This window comes from Danio aesculapii, chromosome 16 (genome assembly GCF_903798145.1).
Source record: "Danio aesculapii chromosome 16, fDanAes4.1, whole genome shotgun sequence".
Lineage (NCBI taxonomy): Eukaryota > Metazoa > Chordata > Actinopteri > Cypriniformes > Danionidae > Danio > Danio aesculapii.
In genome coordinates this window covers 52,911,057-52,938,312 of record NC_079450.1, presented here as the reverse complement: position 1 = coordinate 52,938,312, position 27,256 = coordinate 52,911,057, and the positions used below count along the sequence as shown (strand labels likewise).

The following is a 27,256-nucleotide window of genomic DNA, read 5'->3' as shown; positions in this document are numbered from 1 at the left end:
TACATGGCCAGCTCAGAGCTCTCTTTGAACCAGTGTTTCAAGCATGAAAGACAACTGCATTAACAAGTACATTAAACATGTAGCATCATTCATTGGTGCACCAGGGGAATTAGGTTCACCTGTACCTATTTTGCTAAATGGTCTGTAACCTCTATCAGGGTCACGACACCAGTTTAGCTCATCTAGTTCTAGTTGTCAAGGTATGACCTAGATTTGAAGCAGCATTAGTGGTTGGGGCAAAGACCACAGATTCTAGTGTCAGTCTCTAGTGGTCATGTCTCAAGGCCAGGGGAGTTGCTTCTTTGACTGCTTTTACTGATTTCCATCCGGGTCATGGCAACAACTACTTTATTTAAACTAGTCTGGCTCAGAGCTGGATTTAAACTACCATTTGGTGCATTTGCGGTGATTGCACTATACAGATACTAAAGGCCACAGCTGCTAATGTAATGCTTGTGGTCAAGGGAGTTTTACAAATACACTTTTTTCTAGCTTTTCTCCTTTACACACACCCCTCTAATCCTAACCAGGATCATGGCACCAGTGTAACCCTTCTTGATATATTCGTCTAGGTCTAAGCTGGATTTGAACCAGCATTTGGGGTTGGTGTGCTAAAATAGATACTACAGACTTGTTTCCCAGTACAGGGTTGTGGCTGGAAGGTCATCCACTGTGTAAAACATGGCAGAATAGTTGGTGGTTTGACTAAGCCAAAGAAAAATGAATGAATGACTACTGACTCTAGAACCAGTTTCTAGCCCTTCTCTTGAGGCCAGGGGAGTGTGGTTTACCTGCATTTCTTTTACAAGCAGGTCTCTGTTGCACTTTGCCCACTACACTTCACTTCCATCCAGATCATGGCACCAATGCAACATCTTTGGTTATACTTGGCCAGCTCAGAGCTATCTTTGAACCAGTGAAACATGAAATACAACTGCATTAACAAGTACAATAAAAATGTAACATCATTCATTGGTGCACCAAGGGGATTAAGTTAACCAGTACCTATTGTACTAGATGGCCTCTATCCTCTATCAGAGTCACGGCACCAGTTTAGCCAATCTAGTTCTAGGTGTCAAGGTATGAGCTGGATTTGAACAAGCATTAGTGGTTGGTGCACAGACCACAGACTCTAGTGTCAGTCTCTAGAGCATGTCTCAAGGCCAGAGGAGTCGCTTCTTTGACTTATTTTACTGATTTCCATCCGGGTCATGGCACCAACACCTTTTTTAACTAGTCTGGCTCTGAGCTTGAGTTAAACTACTATTTGTGGCAATTATGGGCAACTCTCATTGCTAGTGTGTCTCTTGAGGTCAAGAGAATTAGGTGGTACTGGTACTAACAGAACACCTGGTTCATTTTACAATCTCGGCAACTGTTCAGATGGCATTTTGATAGCTAATTTTGCATGAGCAAACATGTATTGATATTGTGTTTGCATTTGGCTATACTGGCTTAATAAGAAGTATTTGTTATTGGTTATTTAGTCTACTTTAAATCTCAGTCACACATGGCAGTGCATTCTGTTGCACACAAACATCTACCTTTAATGTTCTTCCCTGAATTCCTGAAATCTTTGTTATATAGGCAAAGCGGTTCATGTAAGAACAAAAAGGAAAACTGTATGCTAGTAGTACTAAGTGAAGGGATCCGTTTGTGTATTTAAAAAAAGAGGTTTTAAACATCTAAGGCCTCTTCAGTGATTTCCCAGAAGCCCACTAAATGTAGACTGTACCCATAAACCAACATATGCTTTACTACCCTAGTCATTATAGTTTTATTGATTAAATATGGTTGAGTTTCAGAAGTGCCGTGTGGAGTTGACCTGATATTATCGGCAATAAAATGCTAAGAACAAGTTCTGCTCACCCAGTTTTTCAGTCATTTTAAGGTGGCCACTTTGTGAAATTATTCCTGGTTCTGCTGTTTGTTAGTATAGAGCGGTTGGGCCGGAAGGTGGACCCAAAGTCATCCACTCATTAATGCGTTTGTTCCAGGGGGTGCGAGCGATCAAAGTAAGGCATGCTCAATTTCCATTTCAGTAGCTCCTGTCCTAGAAATTAGCCAGGGGTGTCCCAAATGACATGCACTGGAACCTCTGTCCATTTGTCTGCATTAAGTTTGCATGGGAATGGTCTCTTTAGTAATAAGTAGGCCAGTTTTTATATTTAGTCCCGTCCTCTTGCACCTTGAAAGCAGAGTAACCTGTTCTCTCACCTGGGTTAATGTCGGCTCACTCCCCGTGCAGAAGCATTTGATTTGGTTTTTGGATCTTCTCACTTTTCAAAATGGTTCCTATTAGTGTTAACTAAAATGGCATAAATATTTTATACCTTGCTTTTTCAAACACACATGGCAGAGCTGTATTGAGTATTGTAACACGTGATGTGCTTTTCATTGTCACAACAAAACATGTTCAGACACATACAACAATATCATGGTAAAAAAAAAAGATTTACTATTTTAGCTGCTCCCCCAACCTTTACTTCTTAAGCAATATAATGTATTATTGTAGGGATGGTTTTTACGTAAATACTAATTTAATTTAATTTAATTTAATTTAATTTAATTTAATTTAATTTAATTTAATTTAATTTAATTTAATTTAATTTAATTTAATTTAATTTATACAGTTGAAGTTATTGAATTATTAGCCCCCCTTTGACTTTTTCTAATTATTTCCCAAATGATGTTTAACAGAGCAAGGAAATTTTCACAGTATTTCTGATAATATTTTTTCTTCTGGAGAAAGTCTTATTTGTTTTATTTCGGCTTGAATAAAAGCTAATTTAATTTTTTAAAAACCATTTTAAGGTAAAATATGATAAGTGCCTAGAAGCCAGGGGTATCCAAACTTTTAAATGCGTGACCCCCAAAATAACAATGCCAGTTACTCGTGACCCCCACATTCCTCTGAGGTGGTTATAAATGGTAATAAATATACAAATATTGCACACACAATAATAGGTCTATATAAACACAAGCACATTGACAACAGTCTAACAACCATAGGCTATAATTTATGTGGTCATTTCTTAAATTGTTTAATTTAAAATTAACCACAGTTAAAAAGACTGGTGGGCACAATGTTTTGAGCACAAGTCTATTCTTGCATTATTTTGGAGAATCAGAGATCATTCTTCATATTCAGTTGTGGCCTGTATTTATTTTTAATGTATTTGATTGCCATAAAGGTGTAAGAAAGTTTAACCTGGTGCTATAAAATCAATCTGCTGCATTGCTGTGTTGTTAATGTAATGTAAGCAAAAAACGTTATTATTATTATAAAATTTTTATTTGTATGTTACTGTATGTTGTACGTACAATTTTTAATACAATTAATTTGACTTTTGGAAATCAAGCAACCCCCTGTCATTGTCCCGTGACCACTATTGAGTAGGATTACGAAAGTAAAAATAAGATTGTACAGAATATAGACTTCATACAGTAAGTACTAATAAGCATCTCAATAACATGTATGCTAGTAAGCAACTAGTGAATAATGAGAATTGGTCCCTAAAGTGTTATCAGATGTATTAATTTTGATTGATTGTCCTGATTTTAGAGGGGAATGAATAATGCAAAAAATGTGAATAAATGTGAAATTTATTTATTTATTTTTCTTTTGGAGCTTTAGAAATACATATTAAAATGTCTTTTAGATATAAAACATAAAAAAAAGATTAGAATACAATCAAATTTTCTCAAATAAGCATCAAATGGTGAGTGAATACATAACTTAACCATCCTGAAATCATATCCCTGCTGAAAAATCCAGCTTAAACCAGCCTAGGCTGGTTGGCTGGTTTTAGCTGGTTGACCAGCCTGGTTTTAGAGGGGTTTTGGCCAAATCCAGGCTGGTTTCCAACCATTTCCAGCCTGGTCTTAGCTGGTCAGGCTGGAAAATGACCCGCTAAACCATTCTAAAACCAGTTTGACCAGCCTGGTTTAAGCTGGACATAGCTGGTTTTGGCTGGTCATCTCCCAGCCTGACCAGCAAGGACCAGGCTGGAAATGGCTGGAAACCAGCCTGGAAATGGCCAAAACCCCTCTAAAACCAGGCTGGTCAACCAGCTAAAACCAGCCAACCAGCCTAGGCTGGTTTAAGCTGTTTTTTTTCAGTAGGGATGACAGCAGTCTAAATTTTCCTCTGCATAACTCAAAGAAGATAAATAACAGCAGCGTACAGTACGGTATTGTGCATAAGCAGCACACCAGTGCATAGCCTCACTTTGTCCAATAGCAATACATCACTTCTGTGTGACGGCACGCGCCGCGTCTTTTCACAAGATACAAGCCACAGTCTCCGCAGCTGACAGGCCATTTGTGTTAGTTCAATAATAAAGTCCTCTGTGTCGCCGCAATGCTTCTTTCACATATCTGCGCTGACTGCTCATTGATTTTCAATACTGAATCTATTCTTTAAACTCAAATCTCGAAGCGGCGACGACACAGTTTCTGCTGTAACACACTGCGCATTTACCATTCCATTCATCACTCTGAACCTGCAGCTATAGATTTACAGGCATTTTCACCTTCACATTTCACAGTAAAAGTGGAAAGGATTTATTATTAGGGCCCTTATGGTTTCATTAACATTTATGAAGAGCAATGATTGTGCTTTTGACGTGGCGCTGTAAACGTGCGCGGGGTTAGCATAGCTCGCTAATCAACTGGAATGAATAAACAGTGTCTGCTAGTAAAAATAGGGATTGTCATTCAGCCACCAAACTGGGTCTAAATATTAATTGCTTCCCTAAGTGTAAAATCGATGGCTATTACGCTAGCTGGAGTATTGGTAGCGCTTAGCGCTTATCTAACCTTGTGATCTCTGATTTGGAGATCCATTTTCGTCGCGGGAGTGTTTGACCCTCAGGTAATGTCTAGTCCTTCTGCTGCTGGTTCAGGACTCGGGAATTAAAAGACCCCCTCATGTCGCCTTAATGAAAATGATGCCTGTAAGCGATGGACAGGCCTATTACAATAAATCCCTGCACACACACACACACACACATAGCCCATGTTTCGTTTCTCCTTCTCTCTCTTTGTCTTTCCCCTTGCCGCTGTCTTTCACAAACACACACACACACACATATCCGCACGCACACACACACACTGGCTTGTTTTCTGTTTTAAACCTTTAAGCCTTTTCTATCCTGTGAAGCTAAACAGTGGCTTGTGTCTCAAGTGGTTTTGTCAATACTCGGCTGAATAGAATGACAAACTGTAAGACACTTATAAAGGACTTGGGGACAAAAAAAGATCTGCATAGATGCAGAACACCATTTATTTTTTCATTTTCATGTGCCTGTCCTTATTTTACAGTAAATTAACTCGCTTAATTAACTTTAACTAAATTTTAATTCACCCTCATTCACCATTGTGTTTCTTCCATCAAACACAAAAAGAGAAATCCTGTAGATTGTTCATGTCGATCTTTTCCACACAGCGCAGATATATAGTACAATGAAAATTAGCATGGTGGCTCAGTGGAATTATTATTATATCGGGGTGACACGTGGGTAGCGATGTCGCCTCACAGCAAGAAGGTCGCTGGTTCGAGCCTCAGCTGGGTCAGTTGGCATTTCTGTTTGGAGTTTGTTTGTTCTCACTTTGTTGGCGTGGGATTCCTCCGAGTGCTTCGGTTTCCCGCACCAGTACAAAGACATGTGGTATAGAATTGGGTAAGCTAAAATTGTCTGTAGTGTATGTATGATAATGAAAGTGTATGGATGTTTCCCAGTGATGGGTTCCGGCTGGAAGGGCCGCTGCGTAAAACATATGCTAAATAAGTTGGTGGTTCATTCCACTGTGGCGACCCCAGATTAATAAAGGGACTAAGCCGAAAAGAAAATGAATGAATGAATGAATGTAAAAGCTCAAGATTTGGAATAATGATTTTGGTAAATATGGTATGCTCCTATTATTGTTATTTCACAAAATTGAAATCTCAAAATGGTGTTCCACAGAAAGGATAAGCAAATGATGAGATTTTTGCCTTTAAAAAAATGTCAGCAGAGACACAGAACATTGTGTTTTTTCATTTTACAATCATTTATCTTTCAGTAATGGAGTTCTGTTGGGGGAAAAAGGCTTTTTGCCACATTTTTGGCAATGGTGTGCTATTTATCTTCTGCAGCTCCTACAAATCCACACTTTCAAATCCACATTTTTTTTTATCTAATGTCATTACAGATTATAAAAATAAAATAAAAAACATTTACATAAAAATTTTGTCCATTAACTAATATTTTTTCTTAACGATATACTCTAGCACAGTGGTGCTCAACCCTGTTCCTGGAGATCGACCTTTCTGCAAAGTTCAGCTCCAACCCTGATCAAACACACCTGAACCAATTAATTGGGACCTGAACAGCACTTGATAATTACAGGCAGGTGTGTTTGAGATGGGTTGCAACTGAAATCTGCAGAAGGTCAATCTCCAGGTACAGGGTTGGTCACGCCTGCTGTACCATATAACAACTTCCCTATTTAATATATATTTTAGCTTTCTTTCTTTCTTTCTTTCTTTCTTTCTTTCTTTCTTTCTTTCTTTCTTTCTTTCTTTCTTTCTTTCTTTCTTTCTTTTTTCTACTTTCTTTATTCAATCAGTCTGTCAGGGTCACCAAGCAGAGTGCCCACCAGATACACAAACTGGACTACAAATCCCATCATGCGCTGCAGTCACACACCAGTTTCAGCTCACCCCCTGATTACATACACACAGCTGCAGTTCATCACCACTGATTACATGGACTAGATAGAGACCATTCCAACATACACATATCCATTGCTGAGTCTTGTTTCCCTACTGTACATTACAAAGCGGTATCCTGTGTTGCCTTGCCTTGTTTTCGACCCCTTGTTTGTTTGCCGTCTGCCTCTTCACCTCTTCACCTGTGACTATGATTGCACTTTTAGATGTTTCTTATGCTACCGTTTGCTCCTGTATTAACCTCGCCTGCCTGACTATTTGCAAATAAATCTGCATTTGGATCCACACCTTTGCTGCCACCCCACTCATTACACAATCCATCAATCTATTTTACAGACCACAAACAATGAAACATACAAAATAAATTGAATGTACTGTTTATTTTTATGTTATTATATCTATATATTAATTAATGTGTCCTTATAATGTGCAAACATCATTTTTCAAAAACACCTCTTCTGTGATTGGCTTTCGTTGGTATGGGGACGGGATCAACCTGTAACTCACATGAGATACACCAATAGCAAACCACAACAATAAAATCATCCAATCAACTCCCTATGGATAAAATCGGAACATTTGTTTTGTTTTACGTTTTAAGTTCAGTTTTATGACAACTGGGGTGGCATGATGGCTCAGTGGTCAGCACTGTCGCCTCATAGCAAGAAGGTCGCGGGTTCAAGTCCAGGCTGGGTCAGGAGGCGTTTCTGTGTGGAGTTTACATGTTCTCCCCATGTTCCAGTGAGTCCAGGTGCTCTGGTTTCCCCCACAGTCCAAAGACATGTGCTATAGGTGAATTAAATAAGCTAAATTTGCTGTAGTGTAGAGATTATATGGGTGTTTCCCAGTACTGGGTTGCGGCTGAAATGGCATCCGCTGCGTAAAACATATGCTGGAATAATTGGCGATTTATTCTGTTGTGTCAACCCCTGAAATAGAGACTAAGCTGAAGGAAAACGAATGAATGAATTTGTCAACTTGCTTAAGGGTCAGTTCACTCAAAAATATTTACATTGTAAAAGTTATATATATAAGGCTGCGCAACTTTTTATGAGTTTACTTAATTTTAAAGGGCACCTATAGTGAAAAATCTACTTTTCAAGCTGTTTGTATTTGTGTAGGTATAGTGTATAGACCGTCATATTGGGGTAATATATAAACACATCCTGTCCTTTTTTTTTCAATTTAGCAACATAAAAGTGATGGACCAATTGGAGCGGTTTTGAGACCGACCACAAGTTGACGGAATGCGGTCCCCCCGCCCACCAAATTGATTGACAGCTGGGTATTAACATGTCTCCGTAGTAATGTGTTTAATCATCTCAATAAGACAGGATGTGCGCAAAGCAAATGGGGAATAAAAGATCTGTTCAGCACTCTGTGATCATCAATCATCATCAAATGTGACACTACAGATGCACTACAGAATGTTACGTTTACACACACATGCACAAATTACATGTAAACACATCAGCTTTCAACAGCGTAATACTTACTACTCACTACTCTTGAGTTCTTTTAAAAGGGCTACTTTTTACTCATACTTTGAGTAATATTTACAACAGATACTTTTACTCTACTACATTTTTAGACAAGTAATGGTACTTTTACTTGAGTATGATTTTTGAGTACTTTTTCCACCACTGATGTTTAGTCACAGTCGCGTGTTGTGAGTGTTGAGCTCAGGAACAGACTGATGTACTTAAAGCGTCTGCTGATGAAAAACTCTGGCTTTGTGCCTGCTGGGCTCTTCCTTGCCTTTGTCACTTGATGCATATGGATGCCAAAGCCCAGACTGTGCTCCAGGTTCTCTCTCTCACTCTCTCTCTCTCTGCATGTGTGTTTGTGTGTGTGCTTTGGGGCTATTATTTTTTTGGCCAGCGCCCTTCATTGTTGCGCAGAGTTTGGCAGAGGTGTATCTGGCACAGTAGGACCGAGGCGTCTGGCACCACAGTGAACCACCTGCATTTAACAATAGCGTTATTCTCCTGATATGGAAGGTCTGTGGTGCGGCAGGATAATAGCAGAGGTCGAACTGCGTCTGCACTCCTGCAGCAGCACTATGTGCAATGTCTTGTGTTGACTGCAGAAAGCTGATTTGTGAATAGGGACATACCTTTAAAGTCTTGGAGATAGAAAAGGAACATTTTTAGTGGTATAGCACAAGAAAATAAAAAGAGTTGAATGAACACACACTGACCTTTTGTGACTATGTTTCCCACAGGGTGAGTTGTCACGCTGTATGGGGTGAAGCCTCTCAATGGAGGGTTTATTGACATTGGTTTAAGTGTAATACTTTTGTTGAAATAAACAGGATTATTCACAGTGTATTAAAATGTTTTATTTTGTAACTAATTATATAAATAAAGAAACAAAGACACAAATCAAATGCTGTATATACCGGCATTCAGTTATTTGAAAGAAGTCTCCTCTGTTTACCAAGGCTGCACTTGTTTAGTTAAAAAGGAGTGAAATATTGTGAAATATTACAGTTTGTAAATACATTTTAAAGTTTAAATTTGTTTGCTGATTAATGTCATTGTAAAAACTGTCCTTTATTCTTTCTTTCTTTTAAATTGACAATATGAAAGGATAATTCATTGCATTTTATCATTTAAATATTATTATTATTGTTGTTGTTGTTGTTGTTGTTGTTGTTGTTGTTGTTACACACCAGAAATCCAAAATCTCTATTTGCCCAAAAACTGAAAATGTTGAAATGTAAAAATAGATAAATTAATTAAAGCAATTTTGTGGGACTTTTTAAATTGAACTCATAGGGCTCTATTTTAATGATCTAGGCGCAAAGACTAAAGCGCAGGCGCAAAAGCATTAAGGGCATGTCTGAATCCACTTATGCTATTTTAAGGATGTAAAAATACAGGTTATGGGGGTATTTTGAGAATAAACCAATCAGAGTCTCATCTCATATTCCCTTTAAGAGTCAGTTATGTCGTGCCATGGTGCATTTGCTATTTACATGGCGGACTTTGTAAGTGGAAGAACTGAACGCTTCACTAGAGAGAAAACAGTTAAGCAGAGCATCTGCAGTGGAAGGATAAAGAATGAGCCTCATCCATTCAGCCTCTTTACTTTACTTTTACTCTTTACTTTACTCCTTTACTTTCGTGGGGTAAGAAACAGTGTTGTACACTCCACTGAAGGCATTCATTAGCCTACATAATTAATTTAATTTGTTAAGTGCAAAGATTTGTTTCTAAACTATTTCTAAACTCAGTTCTAATTTCCAGCAAGCGAATAAATGAACAATAATAAGTGTGGTCAAAAAACTGAGTTATATCCAAACACGCGTCCTGTTCCTATGGCCCATATGGTCCAAACCTGTCAGGTAGACAATTCTAAGCTTTTTTTAAATAAAACAAATATAAATATGCATAAAATAAATAATACTGCTACTACTACTGCTACTACTACTACTACTACTACTACTAATAATAATAATAATAACAACATTATATAAAATGCAAGCTGTCATAAATAAACAAAAAAAAAGCCCCCCGAGTTCTTTGGATCTCATCTTGAGAGTTGACAGTAACAGATTCCAAATGCAAATAGCACACTTGAAATGAACTCTGGACCTTTTACCTGCTCATTGTAATTGGGATAATGAGGGAATAACACATGCCTGGCCTTGGAAAAGCTTAGAAGCCAACTGTCCAATTATTTTGGACCCTTAACAAGTGGGAGGCACATATGCAAACTTCTGTAATTCCTACAGCCTTCACCTGATTTGAATGAAAATACCCTCAAATTAAAGTCTGCAGTTAAAGCACATCCTGTTCATTTCATTTCAAATCCATTGTGATGGTGTATACAGCCAAAAATGTTAGAATTGTGTGGATGTCCAAATATTTATGGACCTAACTTTATTATTATTATTAGTGTATGTGTGACTGTTTGAGACAGTTAAAAAAACAGTCCAAAAAATAAAATAAAAGAACAAAGTGTATCTTCTGCCATGTAAAAACTAGCCCCAGTCTCCCTCATATAAGGCAGGGTGAACACTGTATGTCACTTTTTGGTATGTCCTTGTGTTTGTCATCCTGTCAAATGTTTAATGTAATAGTGCAAAAAAAACTCCAATGCTGGAGATGCGAAAGGCAAGCGAGAGCACACAGAAGCAGGGGAACAGAGCGAGCGCTGTGATAAATGGCAGAAGCCTGAAAACGAGTCACTTGAGCATAAAATTAGATTTTACAAATGTGTTGTTACCTGACAGTTATTTGACAGAGGAGATATCGCAGCATTGGAATGTATATGAACATTGCTAATCATATTGAGCAAATGAGAGTCCGGGTCTTTGATGGCGACCAAGGGGACGGATCTTCGTTCATCCCTCTTTATCACTGCAGACTGCTTGATTGGCTGCTGTCATTTATATGCTAATTCCCAATGCAGAAATTGTCTGTTTTGGCTGGTTTAATTTGATCATTTATATTGAGACTTTTTACATGTATTCGTTAATTAAAGGGATAGTTCGACCCAAAGTACCTGATCGTTTATTCTCCCTCATGGATTGTTTTAGGCCTAGATGAGTTTCTTTCTTCGGCTAAACATACAAGAAGATATTTTGAAGAATGCTGAACAATTTAAGTTGAGTCAATGTTTATTTATTTATTTTTTTACAATGTTGATGTACAACAAATATAAATACTAAGTTGACTCAACTTAAAATCGTAAGGATGCACAGCTTTTCTTGAGTATTTAACCCGTTAGTGGGCGACGCGGTGGTGCAGTAGGTTACAAGAAGGTCGCTCACAGCAAGAAGGTCGCTGGTTCGAGCCTCGGCTGGGTCAGTTGGCAATTCTTTGTGGAGTTTGCATGTTCTCCCCGTGTTTGTGTGGGTTTTTTCCGGGAGCTCCGGTTTCCCCCACAAGTACAAAGACATGTGCTATAGGTGAGTTAGATAAGCTAAAATTGTGTGTGAATGAGTGTGTTTGGATGTTTCCCAGTGATGGGTGCAGCTGGAAGGGCATCCGCTGCATAAAACAAATGCTGGATAAGTTGGCGGTTCATTCCGCTGTGGCGACCCCATGAATGAATGAATGAATGATAAGCCTTTAGTTGAATCAGTTTAAGTTGAGTCAAATCAAAAAAGCCCTCCAGGAAGTTGAACAATTTTAAGTTGAGTTAATGTTTATTACATTTTTTTACAATTTTGATGAACAACAAATATGAATACTAAGTTGATTCAACTTAAAATCATAAGGCTGTGCAGCTTTTTATGAGCTGACTGAATTTCAAGCCTGTAGTTGAATCAATTTAAGTTGAGTCATCTCAAAAAAAGGCTCTCCAGCAAGCTGTCTTACAATTTAAGTTGAGTCAATGTTTGTTTATTTTTTTACAACGTTGATGTTAAAAAAAATAGGAATACTAAGTTGACTCAACTTAAAATGGTAAAGCTGCACAACATTTTTGAGTTGACTCAATTTTAATCCCTTTAGTTGAATCAATTTAAGTTGAGTCAACTATAGAAAACTGTCCAGCAAGTTTCCTGACAATTTTAAGTTGAGTCAATGTTTATTTACGATTTTTTACAATGTTGATGTACAACAAATATGAAAACTAAGTTGACTCAACTTAAAATTTTAAGGCTGCACAGCTTTTTAGTTGACTCAATTTTAACCCTGTAGTTGAATCAATTTAAGTTGAGTCAACTCAAAAAAGGCTCTCCAGCAAGCTGTCTTACAATTTTAAGTTGAGTCGATGTTTATTTGTTTATTTTTTTACAATGTTGATGTATGAAAATTATGAATACTAAGTTGACTCAACTAAAAATGGTAAAGCTTTTTTGAGTTGACTCAATTTTAAACCCTTTAGTTCAATCAATTTAAGTTGAGTCAACTCAAAACAAAGGCTCTCCAGCAAGTTGTCTTACAATTTTAAGTTGAGTCAATGTGTATTTATTTTTTTTTTTACAATGTTGATGTACAAAAAAATATGAATATTAAGTTTGAAATTATAAGGCTGCACAGCTTTTTTGAGTTGACTCAATTTTAACCCTGTAGCTGAGTCAATTTAAGTTGAGTCAACTCAAAAAAGGCTGTCCAGCAAGTTGTCTTACAATTTTAAGTTGAGTCAATGTGTATTTATTTTTTTTTACAATGTTGATGTACAAAAAATATGAATATTAAGTTTGAAATTGTAAGGCTGCACAGCTTTTTTGAGTTGACTCAATTTTTAACCCTGTAGCTGAGTCAATTTAAGTTGAGTCAACTTAAAAAAAGCTGTCCAACAAGTTCATTTGTTTATTTTTTTACAATGTTGATGTACAACAAATGTTAAAGCAAAGTTGACTCAACTTCAAATCATAAGACTGCGCAGCTTTTTTTTTTGAGTTAACTCAATTTTGTATTTGAATCAATTTAAGTTGAGTCAGGTAAAAAAAAAGTCCCTCTAGCAAGTTATCATACAATTATAAGTTGTCAGTGTTTATTTATTCATTTTTTACAATGTTGATGAACAAAAAAATGAATATTAAGTTGGCTCAAGTTAAAATCGTAAGGCTGCACAGCTTTTTTTTCTTTTTTTAACCCTACAGTTGAATCGATTTCAGTTGAGTCAACTCAAAAAAAGCTTTGCAGCAAGTTGTTTTACAATTTTAAGTTGATTTAATGTTTTTTTAACAATGTTGATGTACAAAAAATTTTAATAATAAGTTGACCCACCCTAAAAATCATAAGGCTGCACAGCTTTTTTGAGTTGACTCAATTTTTAACCCTGTAGCTGAGTCAATTTATGTTGAGTCAACTCAAAAAAAGCTGTCCAACAAGTTCATTTGTTTATTTTTTTACATTGTTGATGTACAACAAATGTTAAAACAAAGTTGACTCAACTTCAAATCATAAGACTGTGCAGCTTTTTTTGTTGACTCAATTTTGTATTTGAATCATTTTAAGTTGAGTCAGCTCAAAAAAGTCCCTCTAGCAAGTTATCTTACAATTTTAAGTTGTCAGTGTTTATTTATTTATTTTTTACAATGTTGATGCACAAAAAAATGAACACTAAGTTGGCTCAAGTTAAAATCGTGAGGCTGCACAGCTTTTTTTGTTGTTGTTTTTAACCCAACAGTTGAATCGATTTCAGTTGAGTCAACTCAAAAAAAAGCTTTGCAGCAAGTTGTTTTACAATTTTAAGTTGATTTAATGTTTTTTTAACTATGTTGATAGACAAAAAAATGTAATAATAAGTTGACCCACCATAAAAATCATAAGGCTGCACAGCTTTTTTGAGTTGACTCAATTTTTAACCCTGTAGCTGAGTCAATTTAAGTTGAGTCAACTCAAAAAAGCTGTCCAGCAAGTTGTCTTACAATTTTAAGTTAAGCCATTGTTTATTTGTTTATTTAATGTTGATGTACAACAAATGTTAATACAAAGTTGACTCAACTTCAAATCATTAGACTGCACAGCTTTTTTTAATTGACTCAATTTTGTATTTGAATCAATTTAAGTTGAGTCAGCTTAAAAAAGGCTCTCTAGCAAGTTGCTTTACAATTGATATATTTTTTACAATGAGAAAGAGAGAAAACTGTGGATGTGTCACTTGTTTATTTTCATCATATCTTCTGGTATTTGCTCCCTACAAATGATAGAGAACACAATTCTCAATCACAAGCGACGAGAAGAGAAAATGAGAGTATATCTAACAACAGAGCCAATAAACAGAGCTTTATATTGCGTTCATAAGTAAATATAGGACAGAAGTGCGTTAGTCAATTTTCTCCTATAATCTCCATCCTGGAAGTTATCAATCACGGCGAGATTGAGTTTAAGGGGCAGATCATGCGTATCCGTCAGACTCATTCCAGACAGACAGCGAGCTCTTCCCATGTTTTCCTCTGGGGATAGACAGATGGGAATGGCATAACAGGGCAATACAGCGTCCCTTAATTGGTCAGTGTTGTTGCACAATGCTGGTTGTTTGCCGTAATTGTTTAGCGTGGGCCATTGTCTGCCATTGTGCGTCAGAAAACCTCCAGCTTCCAGGGACGAGTGCATCTATTCACTGGTATGCTGGGAAAGCTACAAAAGAGCTCCCTCTAGAAAAGCTCAGCCGGCGCGCAGACATTCATCCAAAACATAATGATATTGTCTCATTGTTGGGCTTTTTTGGCTGAGCTGCGTTTGGCTGTGTGTGGCGCTCGTGTTAGCCATCACACTGCTCCAGTATATTTGGGTATGAGGCACCAATAGAACTGGTGCATTTGACCCATGGCTGTAAACTTGTCTCGTGTTTTAATGGCTTTTTTTTTTAACACACAGCAATAGGATGTAGTCTCAGTGTTGTGGAAACCGTACAGTACATTAAGGAGAAAGTACACCATTTTATTTTCATTGATTTTCTCAGTAAGACAAACAAGTGCAATGTATGTGTGTGCTTTGCACTGCATTTGCATGTGATAATAATAATATTAAATAACATGTAGATGCAGTAGGTAGTGCTGTCGCCTCACAGCAAAAAGGTCACTGGTTCGAGCCTCGGCTAGGTCAGTTGGCGTTTCCGTATGGAGTTTGCATGTTCTCACTGCGTTTGTGTGGGTTTCCTCCGGGTGCTCCGGTTTCCCCCCACAGTCCAAAGACATGCAGTACAGGTGAATTGGGTAAGCTAAATTGTCCATAGTGTATTTATGTGTGCGAAAGTGGTGTATGGGTTTCACGGTGATGGGTTGCGGCTGGAAGGGCATTCGCTGTGTAAAACGTATACTGGATGGTTTGGCGGTTCATTCCACAGTGTCGACCCCGGATTAATAAAGGGACTAAGCCGAAAAGAAAATGAAAGAATGAATGAATGAATGTTAAGAGTACATTTTCCTGATTGTTTCTTAACACCATCAGATACGCTTTTAAAAAGTTAACTTGTATCATGGTTTTATGTTTTGTGAAATGTTTTGAACTGCTTATTTTCATGTGTCTGCTAATTTTGTTCTTTATATTTGTTTACAGTTGTGTGTTTTTTAAGTTAATGGATCGATAAACTGGTTAATATTTGATTTCAAATATCAATAAAACTGTGTGTGTGTGTTTATTTTGTTATGTTATTATTTATTTATATATTACATTTAAAGCTGTATATTTATTTATTTATTTTAATTTATTATTTTATTTAGTTTTTTATTATTTATTTAGATATTATATTTAAAGCTGTAAATTTATTGATCTGTTATTTATTCTATTTAATTATTTACTATTTATTTATATATTTCATTTAAATCTATATATTTATTTGTTTTAATATTAAATATTTATTTATATATTCTATTTAAAGCTTTTTATTTATTTATTTTTTTTTTATTTTTTAAAAGCTGTATATTTATTATTTATTTTTTATTTTAGATTTTTTATATATTCTATTTAAAGCTGTTTAGTTATTTTTTTTATTTATTATATTTTTTTAAAAGCTGTTTATTTATTTATTTATTTATTTATTATTTTAGATTTTTATATATTCTATTTAAAGCTGTTTATTTATTTATTTATTTTATTTATTTATTATATTTTTTTAAAAGCTGTATATTTATTTATTTATTTACTATTTTAGATTTTTTATATATTCTATTTAAAGTTGTTTATTATTTATTTATTTTATTTATTTATTATATATTTTTAAAAAGCTGTGTATTTATTTATTTATTTATAAAATTTTTTATTTTACATTTTTTATATATTCTATTTAAAGCTGTTCATTTATTTCTTTATTTTATTTATTTAATATATTTTTTAAAAGCTGTACATTTATTTATTATTTTTTTTATTTTAGATTTTTTATATATTCTATTTAAAGCCGTATATTTATTTTATTTAATTTTGTTATTTTATTATTTATTTATATATTCTATTTAAAGCTGTATATTTAGTTGTTTTGTTTTATTTTATTATTTATTTATATATTGTTTAAAGCTGTATATTTATTTATTTATTTTATTTTTTATTTATTTTTATATTCTATTTAAAGCTGTATATGTATTTATTTATTTTATTTTTTATTTATTTTTATATTCTATTTAAAGCTGTATATTTATTTATTTATTTTATTTTTTATTTTTATATTCTATTTATATATATATATATATATATATATATATATATATATATATATATATATATAGTTTATTTTCATTTATTTATTTTTGTTTATTTATTTATGTATTTATTTATCTCTTTATTTTTTTCTGTGAGCATTGTTTATGATTCAGCAAAATGAATTATGTTATTAAGTACTTATTGGAAAAAAATAAAAATTAAATCAACCAACAGCAAAAAACAAAAAGTAAACATAATGCTCTTCAAAACGAAACCGTGCTGTCAATTCACTGAAAGTCCATTTCACTTCAGAAAATCCCTAAAGGAACTGTTAAAGTAATCTATATTAGAGTAATGGTACAATATGTATGAATTGCCAAAAGAGGCTGCTTGTTCAAAATCTATAGTAATAACTGATGTAGTTTATTAAAGCTATAATGTAGTGTGAAATCATGAAAGTTTCATATTCACCACATTTAATGGGACTCCTGTTCAAGCAGAAATACTGTTCATCTTAATGAGTTTCTATAATTCTGTCCACATTGTTTTATATCAGTCTAATCAAATAGCAATAAAGTGCTAATATTAAATGCTGATAAAGTTAAACGGTGGTTGAAACTATAACTCATAACCTTTATCCAAACAGTTGTTCATCAGTCTAATAAAACACAATGGAGGACTGGCATTAATCTCTAGTTTATGGCAGTCTCTGTCTGTCTGTGAAATTACATTATTTGTCACAGTTTTGTCTTTGTTTTGCCCCAAATTATTTTTGGGCCATTTTAGTTTGGGTTATATTTAGTAGCAGAACCTACAACATACAATAATGAATGAGTGTCTTGCTAGACATGCTACGTTTGCACTTTTTCAAGGTTTCTTTCCAAACCAGAATTGTTTGGTCATCTACATTTTCACTTCAGAATACTTTGTGTGTGTGAAACCACAAAAAATGTATTTCTACATACATTTGACTGCAGTTTCTAGATAAAATGAACACTAGGGGGCAGTGTGACACCAACAACTTGTGTTCCTTTTCACATTAATGATATTTACTGAGACATATTAAAGAACTATTATTGTGCAGTTCTTTGCACAACATCAAAATTAATACCACAAAACAACTTAACCCTGTCCATGATTTGTGAGGGAATAGGCTTGCGTCAATTCATTTTGTATAATGGTATTTGTACTGCAGAGATTTCTGGTTTGAATCTGGTGAAACGGTTCCACAAAAAGAAGTAAGATCAAGGTAAAACTATGACCGCAGTGCACTTTTCACTTATGTTTGCTTTTAAAAACACCATTATTTGGGTTTAAGGAAGAATTTGGCGCCCTCTTGTGGATTTGTCATCTGAAACATGCAATGAACTGAAGCATTGTATTTTACATTTTGCAAAATAAAGAGATCGCAATTTATGCTTGTTTTTGAAAATGTAATATTCTGTAGTGCATGTATTTATTGTTAATGGCCATTTGATGATTTCAGTCATCACACAGTATACAGTCTTATCATTCATCTTCTCATTAGTGACACGCAGTAGAAACAATCGCTCTGTCTGATGCTATTTTTCTGCATGATTTGTTAGGACAGCCAATCACCATAGACAAGGGGGAAAAACAGACAAACAGTGGAGTAAATGCCTGATACGGCACAAAAATGTACTTAAGTAAAAGTAAAATGACACATTTTTACAACCACTTAGTAATGTACAATTGCTGAGAAAATTTTTTATTTTTGCTACATTACTTTACACCACCAAAACCAACTTTGGTTATAGTGAAGCTGTTGGTGTGTTGGTGTGATTTGAACTTAGTAATTTGAATAATTTTATTTTACACACCGAGATTATTATAGTTAACGAAAACGAACGAAAAAACAAAAACTAAAATTTCTAAGAATTTTCTTTAACTGAAATAAAAATACAAATGAGAGTTTAAAAAAACTAGAACTAACTGAAACTGTATTGTGTACATACAAAACTAACTGAAACTAACTAAAATTATAACAATAATTTTATTCTACACACCAAGATTATTATAGTTAACGAAAACTAATGAAAGCTAAAATTTCAAATAATTTTTGTTAAGTGAAATAAAATAAAAATGAGAGAAAAAAAATAGAATTAACTGAAACTGTATTGTGTACATACAAAACTAACTGAAACTAGCTAAAATTATAACGTCTTTTAGTCTTTGTAAATGTATTTAATACATAATCTTACTGTACGCCTTTTAGAAGTAAATCTATTTACTTCACGCTGCCAGGTGTTTGACCCAGTAGTATGGATGCAACCTTTATGATGTAAACTGAGATTGTATCTCTCAGAGATGCAATGTCAGACACAATGCACTTAATATAGCTAGTGCTGTCACTGTGATGGGTAGGGTTAGGGGTGGGGTTAGGTGTGCATTAAAAAGCATTGCATGCAGCTCTGATTGCATATGCACCGAGTCTGCAACCAGACCCCTCTTGCTTGACCCGTACTGCAATTCTGCAATCTGTAATCCTGCTGCCATTGGTCAGATCGAGCCGGTTCTCCTCCAATCATCCTCGCTGTTGTTCCCGCGACCAAAACAACGAGTGGACATGACAGCAGCACGGTAACAGCATTAAACACAGAGACTTAAAGTTATTACTTTAACACATTTGTGCCCAATAATGGGTTTTATTTCTTTATTAGTGATCGCGATCGCGAACGAATCTTTTTAACCGGATCCTCTAAGTGAACCGGTTGAACTAGTTCCCGAATCGAACTGAATCATTTAAAACGATTCGCGTCTCCAGTAAGCACTCTTATCCACAAACGACTTACTTTTTAACATGCCTAATACCTCCCTTTGACTCGAAATAAGCCAATATATACTGTTATATAGTTATTAGAACAGTAACGTTACACTGATCGACCAAATTTAAGAAGCGGTGAACTGATAATACTGCGCTTGCGTGATTCAGTGAACCGAACACAAACAGTACGTGACAGCCTGATGTGACTGAACTAAACTTGATCAACTGTAGCGTGGGTAAAACCGAGGCCGTAAATGAGAGGATCTGGTGAAAAAACGTAAGTTCATTTTATAACAGATAATCGTAATGGAATTTAAATAAGTGAATCGTGCTTCAGTTGTGTTGCAAAATTTAACTAAGCATTTTTTCAGATCATGGTGATGTTTTAACTGACTGAAATTATAATTGCTGACTACATAATTTTGGTATGTTGAGTCCTAACATGGGAGGATTGTCACAAAAGATCTGGTTTGCGTTAAAGATCTGAACTTCCCATAACTGCTCTGTATTTAACCTCAGAAGCAGCCTTGCACACAGGCACAGGGGCAGCTGTATGAAATCCAAAGGTTTACAATCTGTCACCTGTTTCAAAATGGTCTGTCTCTAATGCCCCCCCCCCCCCCCCATTTGCTACGCCCCTGTCTGTTGTATTTGAATTTGAGGATGGGTAGATGGTTGTGCAGTGGTAGATGATAGTGGTCATGTCCTCTGAATACATGTTTCAAAAAATTTATGGTTGAGTTTTTATTATACAATATTTATTCTGATGATTTTGAATCTTGCATCTGACAAATATCCTTATTTAAAAAAAAAACTAAAACTAATACTGAAACTAATTAAAACTAAACTAAAACTAAGCAGTTTCAAAATATAGAAACTAATAAAAGGTAAATCTAGTACTTTTCTAGTAAATCTGCATCTAGAAAAATGATTAAAACTCAATGAATTTGAAAACAAAAAGTCAAAACGAAATATTAACTAAAACTAGTAAAAGATCCAAAACTATTGTAACCTTGCTACACACCAAACGCCCTCCGTTTACTCATTTTCATCATTAGGTTGCAGTATTTCAAAAAAAAAAAAAGCCATCAAAGGCTTCTGAAGAAACTTCAGTAATTAAAAAATATATATTAGTTTTAATCAAAACATTGATTCCACAGCACAATTCACAACTAGCCCTGATGCTAATCATAAAAAAATCATAGATATTTACATTAGATGTCGCCTACCCTGTTGTTGTCTATTGGTTAGGAATGCGTCAATAGAGCCACCATTTTCATACAGGGTAGCGCTCCATTGAAATGAATGCGAGACCAAGGTGCAGTGGAGGACTGTGGACATCCAGAGCTAGAGAAATACACAAATATGCATATATCTATGATCGGGAGTTCTCCTGGTGGTCATTATGCAAATATTGTTTTAAATTATGAAAATTTACATCGCTTTTCTACATTGATGGATAAGTGACCTCACGGACATTATCACAAAGAGCGAGTGTTTGTGTGCATGGAAACGTGCAGTCCACCCCTGTTAAATTTGATCTGTGTCCTGAAACACACGTCTCCTGCTTTCACTTCTCATTCTGATGGAGGGAGCGATTCGTTTGTGAATGAATCTATTTTATGAACGACTCGTTCACTGAGCCAACAATAATACAAGTTTCTGGCACCGCAGCATCTTGTTGTCTTATTTCATAACATTGTTTGCTTATTTTATTCAACAAAACTACCATAAGCTTAGTATTTAGTGCAAGTTTGAGCTGTTTTGCCTTATGGTGAATGCAGTAAGTGATTGTATTATCATCAGTTACGCTACTTGTTTAGCACAAAAGTTCATAACACACAAAACGTTAGAAACGAAATCTCACCTATGAAATGTTCTGCCTTTGTGCTTTGTTTTTTTTGTTTGCTCATTACTACACCTGTACACAGCGCTTAAGTCCAGAGCCCCATATAAAAGTTGGAAACTATTATTGTACAGGCCTATCTAAAGGGTCAATGTTTGCGAACTGATGATCGACAGTAAAAATGAAAAGTTTTACCTCTTCTCAACAGGGAAAAACATCAACCATCAAGAATGGATGATTATTCGGTGGCACGGTTTTGCAATCGAAAAATGTCATTTATAATAGAAGTCAATGGGGCAAAACCAGACACGAACATAACGAAAGGGTAGTCAATTTGTCCAGATTGTATTGTTGAGTTTTTGAAGCTTTTTCCTCAAAATATGTCAAAATAAGATTTGTCACTAAAAAACATTCAATTTTCTGAAACACAGAAAGTTGTGGCCAAATTAAGACCCCAAAAGTGGATGAAAACATTCCCAGCATCACACAAGGTTTAGATAAGTAGTTTGAACAAACTGCTAGCATAATTTTTTTAGTGTAAAGAGATCTACCGGCAGCCGTATTAGCAAAGGTAGCCGCCATAATGAGCACATGTTTTCCCTATCAGGCTACAATCCAAGAGATTAATTAGGCCACATACACACTATACTCCATATAACCAAAGAATTTTAAGCTAGAAACCACATTTTTTGTACTGCAAATGATGATCAACAGTAAACAACAAATTTTTAAAACACCAACAATCAAGAATGTATGGTTATATCCTGTCAAAAATTTGATTATAATGGAAGTCAATGGGGCAAAAACAGCCCCCAACATAACGAAAGGGTAGTCAATTTGTCCAGAGAGTATTGTTGAGTTTTTGAAGCATTTTACCCCCAAATATGTGCCAAAATAAGATTTTCAGCAAAAGTCATTCCATTTGTTGTAACAGAGAAAGTTGTGGCCAAATTAAGACCCCCAGAGTGCATAAAAACATCCCCAACAGCACACAAGGGTTAAACAATTAGCTACAAACCGCAAACATCATTTTTTTTAGTGTAAAGAGATCTACCGGCAGCCATATTAGCAAAGGTAGCCGCCATAATGAGCACATGTTTTCTCTATCAGGCTACAACCCAAGAGATTAATTAGGCCGCCTTTGTTAAGCCGTTTCAAAACAGGAAACGAGTTAATCGCAACTTAATCTGACTGATGTTAGAGAAAGATGTGCAGGAAATCTCTGATCTAAAGTTACGGCTCAATTTACATCCGACCCTTTAAAGACCCCCGTTTAGCGCAGAGCCGTACATCAGCATAAATATCCCACGCCATTAACTTGTCCTGTTTATTCACAGAGATTCCCCTGATCGGAAGCAAACGCCTTTTCTCTCTCGTTTTGATTAATGCGTTTCACTTTATGGCCTGCGTATCTGGAAACAACGGCATTTTCCCTTCTTTTTTTCCCTCCTCGCAGCAGCTGATCTTCCCTTTTTATTAAATCTATTTTAGTACTTCCGAGCAATGCACATTTTATCCTCTTAATAGTCAAATTAGTATATACTCCAGCAATTACTTAATGTACTCTAATGAGATTTCCCCTACAAAAACGGCAGGATTCATTTATTTTAATGCGCCGGGCTCTTTCCAGGGAGTTTATGCATCACGTCCCTTCAGAAGTCAAGCAGCGCTGGAGTCATAAATAGTGCGCAGGGCTCAACGGAGGCTGTAGGGCCTGTGATCTTCCCCGCAGCCGCCGCACTTGAGCTCTTTTCCTCTGGGAGAATATAAGCCATGTTCAGGTTGTTCTTGACCTGCGTTGAGATCTGACTCGAGAACTCTTAAATATTCATGCTGTTCATGGATCTACATGCTACCGACTCTAAACGCAGGATTGGAGACGTTAAAAAGAAACGCTGAAAAAGCCCAAGGGTCATTCTGTGTATGGCGTAGTGTTTATCTGTTATGCTCACACACACACACCGTCAAAATCAGTAGGCGCTTTTTTTAAGGAAGAGGGTTGATGTTTCATCATTTATTTTATTTTTGTGGATATGTTAAATAAATGAGAGCCTGAGAAGCAGAGGAAGAATTAAACAAATCATTTGACTCAATCAACGCAACGTAGATGAAGGGCTTGGGGAGGGGGGGGTGGGGACTCAATCAGAAGGAGCAGGCTCAAGCTGAAGAGTTTGGACATGTTTGCGAAGGGGTTCCCACAATTTAATAAAAATAGTGCTAGGTCGGTGAAGAGAGTCCTTAATTGTTTTTAATTTCATAAAATAAAGAACATTTCTTATCCAACAAGTGTGAGAAGGAGGGTGAGGGCTCTTCCAGTTCAGAAGAATTATAACCTATTTTTTATGTTGTATGTAATTGTAATAATTTTTATTTTGATTGGTTATTTTGGTATATATCATAAATAAAAAAATAATGTTTTGGTTTTAAGGAACATTAACATTTAAATAATGTTAAGATTAAGTTTTCATTCATTTTGGCTTAGTCAGGGGTGGCCACAGTGAAATTAACCGCCATTTAAAGGGCACATAGTTTACCTCTTTTTTATGATTTAATATTAATATTATGGTTCGTCTGAGTGTGCCAGTTTAGGTTCAGTTTAAAACACAATTCAGATTTTTTTATTATAATGTGTTAAAAAGTGTCATGTTGGGGGCGTGTCCACAGCTCGCTGATTTAGGGGTGTGTTGCTTCACATGTAAATTAGTTTCGGCTTCCCGCCAACGTAACAAGGGGGCGGGGCCATGAGCTCACCCGCTCTGCGTTTGCAACAGTCTGACAGGCAGACGAAGAAGGAGAGAGAGGATCACCATTCAGTCGTACATGTACGACTCGGACACAGACCAAGCAGAGAGTACAAAATCATTTGTGTCTTTGTACAGTTTTACAGCCAACTGTGTGCTAGTTTCAAGTGCCGAGCTTGTACACAGAAACTAATAACCACGCACACTGAATTAACTTTGACTGAGGCACCGGATGCGCCGCTCGAAGCCGGGATACGGCACTCCAGACACTCTCTGTGGCGCACCAGAAATATGAAGTGTCCCAAATCGTCGCGCCACGCATTTTTGAATTATAAACATCGGTTTCTGCAGCGGTCCGCGGCGCCCAGCCGTCGACTTGAGTGTACCCTGATAGAAACCTATGTTTAGAATTCTAAAACGCATGCTAGTTAAGATCACAGGGAGCTTCTGGGATCGCGAGAAATGCAAACGGCTGAAGTATAAGGTAGACTCAATGAGAAGTACACATGTTTGCAAACCTACCTAAAGATACAACCAATAATTCCGATTAGAGCGATAATGTGGAGAATATTGCTCTTGTGTTGAGCCCAATGAGCCTTGCATCTAAAAATAGAGCTAGCGTGTTCCTTTAGTGATATCGCTTCGACTCACGCTGAAAATGGCGGACGTGAATCAACAAACTGAGGATATGATGACGCGCCTGTCAATTAATATTGGGGACCGCTCTCCTACGTAAAGTTGGTCGGTCGGTTTGAAAACCGCTCCAATTGGTCCACCGTTTTTTATGTTGTTAAATTGGGAAAAAAAAGCACTGGGTGTGCTTATATCACCCAAATATGACAGTCTATACACCATACATGCACATATGTCTGTCCAAACAGCTTGAAAAGTAGATTTTTTACCATAGGTGCCCTTTAAAAATGTTTTTTTTTCATCAAATTTTTCAATAAAATAAAAAAATAACACTGTGTTTGACAGATTACACGAATACACTGCCCTTATAAGTTCCAGGCACTCCAGTTTAAGAAACTATCCTGTTGCCCTATTTGTGGAAAGCACTACTAATATTCTAAATCCCAAATAGCATGATAGTATACGTGAAATTGAATTCTGTACAAGCGAAGAAACTCTGCTCCTCCAATATTTCTCCCTGCTCATATGTCTTAGGCTTCCAGACCGTCATATCGCTGATATACTGTGGAAAAGGTGAAGCAGGTCTAACAGTATTAATCCTCAAGGGCTGGAGATTGCTCCAGATGTTATCATTTTATTGTTTTTATGGGGTTTCTATTGCACGCCCAAGTCAATAAACACAGAGTTTGCTTCTCCGGCTCTTCTATTGGTGGAATTTTCACGGCCGTTAAATGCATTTCTGGAAATCTCAGCAGATTGTTATGAAATGACTTTGAGCTGAAAATAAAACAGCTTTAAACTTTCAAACTTGTGTGCGAAATACAAAAATCCAGGCTATAGGCTTGCGTGCGAATCTATTTTTTTTATTTTATCTGGGAATGAAAGGTGACCTGCAGGCCTTAAGGAGGCAAGGTACCTTTGATGAGGCCATTTACTTTTCTCTTTCTCTCTTTCGCTCTCCTCATCTCCATTATGGCCTTGAACTTTAAAAGCCTGAGCTGTGACTGGCAGAGACTCTTTCTTTCTCCTCGACAGATCGAATAGAGGTTCCTTAAGTACACAAGCGAGCTCGCGGACAGCTCTAAATGCAAAACACCTCCAGAGGTTGGGATGTGACGCCAGGCTTCATCTCCGGGTTCAGCTTTAGTTCATTTGACAGAGATTTCTCTTGTTTTTCTGTGTTTTTAGGGGGGATTTTCGAACAGATGGATGGACCTGTGGCTCTCGTTAGTTCTGAGGAACTGGCCTTCAAGTTTGCTGTTAATAACATCAACAGGAACAGGACGTTATTACCTAACACGACGCTAACATACGACATTCAGAGGATTAATATCTATGACAGTTTTGAGGCCTCCAGAAAAGGTAAGCAGTGTGGCTGTGCTTAAACGACAAATCACTGTTAAATGTTAGCGACTATATAACACCCAACAATGACTGTTGTTGCTCTATGAAACTTGTTAACAGTTAATGTGAGCTAAACCCACTTTAAAGTCCTCATGTTTATATATAAATATAACATATATATAACATGCTAGTAACATGCAAATTCATGCTAGAATCATGCTAGAAACATGCTAATTCATGCTAGAATCATGCTAGCAACATGCTAATTCATGCTAGAAACATGCTAGTAACATGCTAATCCATGCTATAATCATGCTAGTTACATGGTAATTCATGCTAGAATCATGCTAGTAACATGCTGATTCATGCTAGGATCATGCTAGAAACATGCTAATTCATGCTAGAATCATGCTAACAACATGCTAATTCATGCTAGAAACATGCTAGTAACATGCTAATCCATGCTAGAATCATGCTAGTAACATGCTAATCCATGCTATAATCATGCTAGTTACATGCTAATTCATGCTAGAGTCATGCTAGTAACATGCTAATTCATGCTAGAATCATGCTAGTTACATGCTAGAATCATGCTAATTCATGCTAGTTACATGCTAATTCATGCCAGAAACATGCTATCAACATGCTAATTTATGCTAGAATCATGCTAGAAACATGATAATTCATGTTAGAAACTTGTTAGTAACATGCTAATTTATGCTAGAATCAAGCTAGTAACATGCTAATTCATGCTAGAAACATGCTAGTAACAAGCTAATTCATGCTAGAAACATGCTAGTAACATGCTAATTCATGCTAGAATCATGCTAATTTATGTTAGCAACTGCCTAGCAACCACTCAGAATACTTTAGCAGCCGCCTAGCAACAATCTAGCAATGCCTTAGCAACCACTCAGAACACCCTAGCAACCACCTTGCAACACCTTAGCAATGACCTAGAATACCATAGCAACTGCCTAGCAACAACTTAGCAACCACCTTAGCAACTACCTAGCAACCACTCAGAACACCCTAGCAACCACCTAGCAACACCTTAGCAACCACCTAGCAACAACATAGCAACACCTTAGCAACCGCCTAGCAACACCTTAGCAATTACTCAGAACAACCTAGCAACCGCCTACCAAG

General features: G+C 36.1%; 1 protein-coding gene across 1 annotated transcript in view; it reads left to right on the top strand.

The window, feature by feature from the left end:
- Window positions 1-27,256, top strand: part of grik3 (glutamate ionotropic receptor kainate type subunit 3) — a 248,163-nt gene that overhangs the window by 91,551 nt on the left and 129,356 nt on the right. Inside the window, exon 2 of the mRNA XM_056474801.1 lies at window positions 25,952-26,125. Within this exon, the coding sequence (XP_056330776.1) occupies window positions 25,952-26,125 (174 nt within the window). The remainder of the gene's footprint in view (window positions 1-25,951; window positions 26,126-27,256) is intronic.